Source organism: Cebus imitator, unplaced genomic scaffold (genome assembly GCF_001604975.1).
Source record: "Cebus imitator isolate Cc_AM_T3 unplaced genomic scaffold, Cebus_imitator-1.0 Scaffold171, whole genome shotgun sequence".
Taxonomy (NCBI): Eukaryota; Metazoa; Chordata; class Mammalia; order Primates; family Cebidae; genus Cebus; species Cebus imitator.
Genome location: NW_016107486.1, coordinates 1,215,344 through 1,222,791, shown reverse-complemented (window position 1 = coordinate 1,222,791; position 7,448 = coordinate 1,215,344). Strand labels below are relative to the sequence as shown.

At 41.9% G+C, this 7,448-nt stretch overlaps 1 protein-coding gene across 6 annotated transcripts in view; it reads right to left on the bottom strand.

Annotated features, from left to right (window-relative positions):
• The window catches only part of DYNC2H1 (dynein cytoplasmic 2 heavy chain 1), a 390,963-nt gene that overhangs the window by 233,034 nt on the left and 150,481 nt on the right, over positions 1 to 7,448 (bottom strand). For all 6 annotated transcript variants that reach the window (XM_017544781.2, XM_017544786.2, XM_017544784.2 and 3 more), the window contains one exon: positions 5,046 to 5,135. In XM_017544781.2, the coding sequence (XP_017400270.1) occupies positions 5,046 to 5,135 (90 nt within the window). The remainder of the gene's footprint in view (positions 1 to 5,045; positions 5,136 to 7,448) is intronic.

Genomic DNA, 7,448 nt, shown 5'->3' with positions numbered 1-7,448 from the left:
CAAAGTTCTCATGTTGTGTTTTTCAGCTCCATCAATTCACTTATATTCCTCTCTATGTTGTCCATTCTTGTAAGCATTTCGTCAAATCTTTTTTCAAGGTTCTTAGTTTCTTTGCATTGGGTTAGAACATGATCTTTTAGCTCACTGCAGTTTCTTATTGCCCACCTTCTGATGTCTGATTCTGTGATTTCATCACACTCCTTCTCCATCTAGCCTTGTTCCCTTGCTGGTGAGGAGTTGTGATCCCTTTTAGGAGGAGAGGTGTTCTGGTTTTGGGTGTTTTCATCCTTTTTGCACTGGTTTCTTCCCATCTTTGTGGGTTTATCCACCTGTTGTCTTTGTAGTTACTGACTTTCAAATTGAGTCTCTGAGTGAACTTCCAGTTTGTGGATGCTGAAGTTACTTCTTTTTCTTAGCTTTCCTTCTAACAGTCTGGCCCCTCTGCTGTAGGACTCCAGGCCCTGCTTGCAGGGGAGTCACCTGCAGCAGCTGCAGAACAGTAAGGGTTGCTACCAGTTTCCTCTTCTGCTATCTTTGTCCCAGTACAATGCCCGCCAAATGTCAGTCTGTTCTCTCTTTTATGAGGTGACTGTTTGGATATACGTGAGTCAAGGAGCTGCTTGAGGAGACAGTCTGTCCTTTATTGGAGCTCAAGTCCTGAGCTGTGAGCTCCATTGTTCATTCAGAGTTGCTGGGCAGCACATTTAGGTCTGCTGCAGCAGAACTCATAAACACCCCCCTCCCTTTTTTTTTCCCCCAGGTGCTCTGTCCCAGGGAGTTAGGGCTTTATTTATCAGTTTTCGTTGTTCTGCTGCCTTTTTTTTTTTCTTTCAGGGCTGCCCTGCCCAGCGAGGAGGCAGCCTTGTCACTGTCTGCCTGCAGAGGCTTTGCTGAGTTGCTGTGAGCTCCACCTAGCTGCCGTGTGATCTTCCCTGCAGTCCTGTTTATATTGGTGTAGTTAGAGCTGCCTTGGCAATGGTGGCCCGCCTCTGTTATGGCGGACTCTTTCTGTAGTGGCAGGTTGCCTCGGCAACAGCGGGTTTCCTCAGCAACAGCGAGTTGCCTCAGCGATGGTCAGACTGCCTCCATAGTGGTGGAGTGTCTCAGTAATGGTGGACGCCCCTCCCCTACAGAGCCAGACCGTCCTGGGTTCAGCTGTGCTTGCTGTGAAACTCTCAACCCAGAGCATTTTCAATTACTAGGTTTTTTGGCTTGTTGTGGGGGGATGGGTGGGACCAGCCGAGCCTGATCAACTGGCTCCCTGACTCAGAGTCTTTTTTTGTTATTGTTGTTGAACAGTTGACTCTCTCTCTGTTGAAAAGGAGCCGGGATCTCCCGTGCTGTGACTCACTGAGCCGGCTGAAACAGCGACGCTGAGATTCCTGGCGGTTTTTTTGCCTAGGAATCTCCTGGCCTGGCTCGCTATTTCAGATGAATGGGCAACTCTGCCATTTCAGGGCTTCAATCGCCAGCTAAGAGGGCACCCGGACCAGTGTCTTTTGTATGGAGAACCACCGCTACAGGGCCCTGGCAAAGCAGCCACGCTGACCGAAACAGCCACGCTGGCAACCCATGGGGCTCCTCCGCCTGGGAATCTCCTGGTCTGTGGGCAATAAAAATCTATCTGGAAATGCAGCATCCACTCACCCTCTGCACTTTCACTGGGAGCTGTAATCCTGAGCTGTTCCTAGTTGGCCATCTTCCCGGAAGCTCCCTTTTTTTCTTCTTTGTCTCTTTTGATCTTCATTGGTTTACAGTCTGTTTTATCAGAGACTAGGATTACAACTCCTTTTTTTTTTTTTTTTTTTTTTTTTTTTTTTTTTTTTTTGGTAATATTCCTCCATCCCTTTATTTTGAGCCTATGAGATGGGTTTCCTGAATACAGCACACTAGTGGGTCTTGACTCTACCCAATTTGCCAGTCTGTGTCTTTTAATTGGGGCATTTAGCCCATTTACATTTAAGGTTAATATAGTTATTTATTGGATCCTGTCATTATGATGTTGGCTGATTATTTTGCCCATTAGTGGATGCAGTTTCTTCATAGTGCTGATGTTCTTTACAATTTGGTATGTTTTTGCAGTGTCTGGTACTGGTTTTTCCTTTCCATATTTGGTGCTTCCTACAGGAGCTCTTGGAAGGCAGGCCTGGTGTTGACAAAATCTCCCAGCATTTGCTTGTCCATAAAGAATTTTACTTCTCCTTCACTTATGAAGCTTAGTTTGGCTGGATATGAAATTTTGGGTTGAAAATTCTTTTCTTTAAGAATGCTGAGACCTCCCACTCTCTTCTGGCTTATAGGATTTCTGAATAGAGATCTGCTGTTACTCTGATGGGTTTCTCTTTGTGCATAACCCAACCTTTCTCTCTGGCTGCCTTAACTTTTTTCCTTCGTTTTAACCTTGGTGAATCTGAAATTTATGTGTCTTAGGGTTGCTCTTCTTCAGGAGTATCTTTGTGATGTTCTCTGTATTTCCTGAATTTGAATGTTGGCCTGTCTTGCTACCCTGGGGAAGTTCTCCTGAATAATATCATGAAGTGTGTTTTCAAATTTGGTTCCATTCTCCCCATCACTTTCAGGTACACCAATCAAACATAGGTTTGGTCTTTTCATATAGTCCCATAATTCTTGAAGGCTTTGCTCATTCCTTTTCATTCTTTTTTCTCTAATCTTGTCTTCACGTTTTATTTCATTAAGTTGATCTTCAATCTCTGATATCCTTTCTTCTGCTTGATCGATTCAGCTATTGATACTCGTGTATGCTTAACGAAGTTCTCATGCTGTGTTTTTCAGCTCCAACTGGTCATTTATGTTCTTCTCTGAACTGGTTATTCTAGTTAACAATTCATCTAACCTTTTTTCAAGGTTTTTAGCTTCCTTGCATAGCGTTAGAACATGCTCCTTTAGTTTGCAGGAGTTTGTTACTACCCATCTTCTGAAGCCTACTTCTGTCAATTCGTCAAACTCATTTTCCATCCAGTTTTGTTCCCTTGCTGGCAAAGAGTTGTGATCCTTTGGAGGAGAAGAGGCATTACGGTTTTTGGAATTTTCAGCCTTTTTGCTTCCTTGCATATGGTTAGAACATGCTCCTTTAGCCTCCTTGCATGGGGTTAGAACACACTCCTTTAACTTGGAAGAATTTATTATTACCCACCTTCTGAAGCCTAATTCCATCAAACTCATTCTCCATCCAGTTTTGTTGCCTTCTTGGCAAGGAGTTGCGATCCTTTGGAGAAGAAGAGGCATTCTGGTTTCTGGAATTTTCAGCCTTTTTGTGCTGAATTTTCCTAATCTTTTGGATGGAGGAAAATCTACCTTTGGTCTTTGATGTTGGTGACCTTTGGATGAGGTTTTTGCATGATGTCCTTTATGTTGACACTGATACTAATCCTTTCTGTTTGTTAGTTTCCCTTCTGACAGGGCCCTCTGCTGCAGGTCTGCTGGAGTTTGCTGCAGGTCCACTCCTGACCCTGTTTGCCTGGGTATTAACAGCAGAGGCTGCAGAACAGGAAAGATTTCTGCCTGTTCCTACCTCTGGAAGCTTCAACCCAGAGGGGCACCTGCCAGATGCCAGCTGGAGCTCTCCTGTATGAGGTGTCTGTTGACACCTCTGGGAGATGTCTCCCAGTTAGGAGGCATGGAGTTAGGGACCCACTTGAGAAGACAGTCTGTCCCTTAGCAGAGCTTGAGCGCTGTGTTGGGAGATCACTGCTTTCTTCAGAACTGGCAGATAGGAATGTTTAAGTCTGCTGAAGCTGCATCCACAGCCTCCCCTTCCCCCAGATTCTCTGTCCCAGGGAGACAGGAGTTTTATCTATAAGCCCCTGGCTGGGACTGCCACCTTTCCTTCAGAGATGCCCTGCCCATAGGGCTTATGAAGTATTTATTCTATATCTCAAATAAAGATGCTCAACAAAATCATAAAAATTACTATCCTGTTCTAAAAATATATTAACTATAGATTTTGCAACATTTTCTAAGAAGCCTATATAAGTGAACCATAATAATTCTATTTCTCTCAGTTAACTGCCTTTATAAGGTTCTTCTTCAACATTATATCTTAAGCTATATCCAAAGATTGTTGTCAAAAAAAAATCTGGCTGGGCATGGTGGCTCATACCTATAATCCCAGCACTTTGGGAGGCTAAGTTCGGTGAATCATTTGAGGCCAGGAGTTCGAGACAGCCTGGCCAACATGGTGAAGCTCTGTTTCTACTAAAAATACGAAAGTTAGCCAGGTATGGTGGTGCATGTCAGTAGTCCCAGCTACTTGGGAGGCTGAAGCAGGAGAATAGCTTGAATCCAGGAGGCGGAGCTTATAGTGAGCCACGACTTCACCACTGCACTCCAGCCTGGGCAACAAAGAGAGACTGTCTCAAAAAAAAAAAAAAAAAAAAAATTCTAAGTGAAAGAAAACCTCTGCATTTTCAAATATCTAAAATTTCTAAAATATTGTCCAATGTGTATTCTTCTGGGACGCATGTAATATGAAGACTTCTGTAACAAATTTATTTCGTTAACTCAGGATAAGACATTAGTTTACTTCCTAATGCTAACAATAGGAAATAATTTCCTTCCTCAACCCCAGGGACATTGGACAATATCCAGAGATGTTTTCGATTCTCATAATTGACAGTAGGGCGGGCTGGAAGGCAGAGATGCTGCTAAACATCCTAAAATGCACAGAACAGCATCCCCCACAACAGAGAATTATATAGCCCAAAACGTCAGTTGCTGAGGATGAGAAAGTCTGGCTAGATAATGAGCTACATAATTCACTGTCATTATCTCTTTCAGTGGCCACTGGTATGTTTAGAGCTAAGTCAGCTAACCTAGTGTTTCCTCTCTCCTCTTCACGTGTCACTTTTTTCCCCACTACGTCCAAGAATGTGATAAGGCATTCCAATTACATTTTCTGGAAAAATACTGAAAATACCAAATTTAATACCTTCCTAGTAGGGAAAGAGTTACATTATAACTATAAATACTAGGTTAAATCTCAGAACAAGTAGCATTTTATATTTGAAAAATATAATGCTTCTTACCTTAAATAGACAACGACATATATATTCATACACCATATGTTTTAATGAGCTGATAAGTGACTGGATTCTCTGTTCTGTATTTTCTGAATCCTGTAAATTACAATTGAAGATACATTAGGAAATATATAAACATTTAAAAGGTACTCCTATAAATTGTTCTTCTGGACTCAAAGCTGGTTCTGAAACAAGTATCTCTGATTATCAAATTCAAAGGACCAATCAAGTGCATTAATATTGATGTATTTTTTTAATGTAGAGAGTTAAAGCTTTCAATAAATGGAAATTACAATCAATTTCCAATAATACAATATAAGTTGAATTTCACCATACCACTTTTATTCTTACTGGCATTAAAAAAACTATCTATATCAATCTAGGTTAAAGCCATTTTAATTATGTGTATTATAATTATCAATCCAGCCCAAAACAATATGACAAGACCACCTTATAAAGAATTTCTCATTCTCAATATGGGAACCTCAATGTTCTTAAATCATGTGCTGCAGGATGAATAAGGATGAACAATAACTTTGAAACTGATGCTGTAAAAACTCACATGTAATTTTAGTTTTTGATCTAATAATTCCATTTTGCCAGATTGTAATAATTGAAAAACACATCATTAATGTCTATTTCCTTTCATTAAATAAAAAATTGTTTGGTACAGAACTGGAGGAAGAGAAGATTGTTCGACCTGGTCTTTTCCCTTAGTGTGATATGAGTTTTACATCTTAGAGAGCATTTGGAGAATACATGTCTTACTAAGATCGATTCTGGTATAACAATTAGAGTAAATTTGCTTGCTTCCTTGTGATTTATAAATTAATGCCAAGAAAAAAACCTAGTAAAATAATTTTAATGGCTTGGAAAAATATATCCAGGATCAGCAGAGAAATGTGTGAAATTGGTATAAAGAAAACAGTATGAACTGCCACTCAGATCCATCAATCCTAGGCTTCTAGTTGTGTAGTAGTATGTTCTAACCAAGACAGCTACTCATTAATTTAGATAGCAAATACTTGTATTCATTTCACTATATATTAGCAAAGATCACACATGAAATTGAGAGTTGGATTTACTAAAAGTCACTCTATCATAAGACACAGCACTGTACCTACAAGATCCGGTAATTTTCTAAACAACAGAAAGCAACTTTTGTACTTTCCATAGACTTATGACTGCTTAAGCCAACACAGTACAGCAGAAATGACACTGAACTAAGGCTGCATTATAAAAGGCTATTCAGTTTCAGTCTTATTCATTGAAATACATACTTAGTGCCCTGAGCTAGAAAATAAGAAGTCTGGGGATCCCAAGATGGATGAATAGGAGGCAGCTCTGGAAAGCAGCTCCCAGTGAGAGAGACACAGAAGCCAAATGGTCTCCACAATTCCAAACGAGGTATCACGTTCATTTTGTGGGTCTGGTTGGACAGTGGATATAAACCAAATAGGGCAAGTTGAGGCAAGGTGGGGCACTGCCCCACCCAGGAGGTGTGTGCAACTGACCGGAGGACTGGGGGATCTCCCCTCTGGGGCTTTGGTTTAGATATAGAGCTCCACCCAAGCCCTCTACAACCCATGGAACAGGAGATCTTTCCCAGGCTGAAAAGCCTCAGTGAGCTGCCTGAGCAGGGTAGAACAGCAACTTCAGCTGGCACCAGGGCTATCAGCATAGATCTAGGCAAAAAGCACCAGCGGAAGCCAAGAAAGCCAAAAAGCCAGTGAGACGGAGCTACCTGCCCCCCAGTAAGAAGGGGAACTGAAAGCAGGGAAACAGCCCAAATGGCAGGATGGGTCCCCTCCACCCCATCTCCCACCCCCGCACAAAGCCCAGCAGCCTAAAAAACTCTCACTCCAGAGTTATGCACCCAGAACATCAGTTAGAGAGTGACCAGGACCGATAGAGCTCAGTGGGGGAAAGGGAGCCACCATTGCAGAAGCCAGCCTAATTTTCCTGAGTAAATAAAAGATGCAGCAGCTCCACTGAATCTGTGAGAGCCCAGCAGCGCCTCTGCAGGCAGACAAAGGAAAGGCTGCCTCCCCAAGCAGCTACCTGAAATCAAAACTACATAAATCCAAGGACATGGGAAGAAACCAGCGCAAGAATGAAACCATCAAAAAACCAGAACACTTCTGCCCCACCACGAGATCACAACTCCTCACAAGCAAGGAAACAAAGCAGGACAGAGAACGAATTTGACAAATTGACAGAAGCAGGTTTCAGAAGGTGGGTAATAACAAACTTTTCTGAGTTAAAGGAACATGTTCTATCCCAATGCAAATAAATTTAAAACCTTGAAAAAAGGTTAGATAAAATGCTAACTAGAATAACCAGCGTAAGGAAGAACATAAATGACTTGATGGAGCTGAAAAACACAGCACAAGAACTTCATGAAGCATA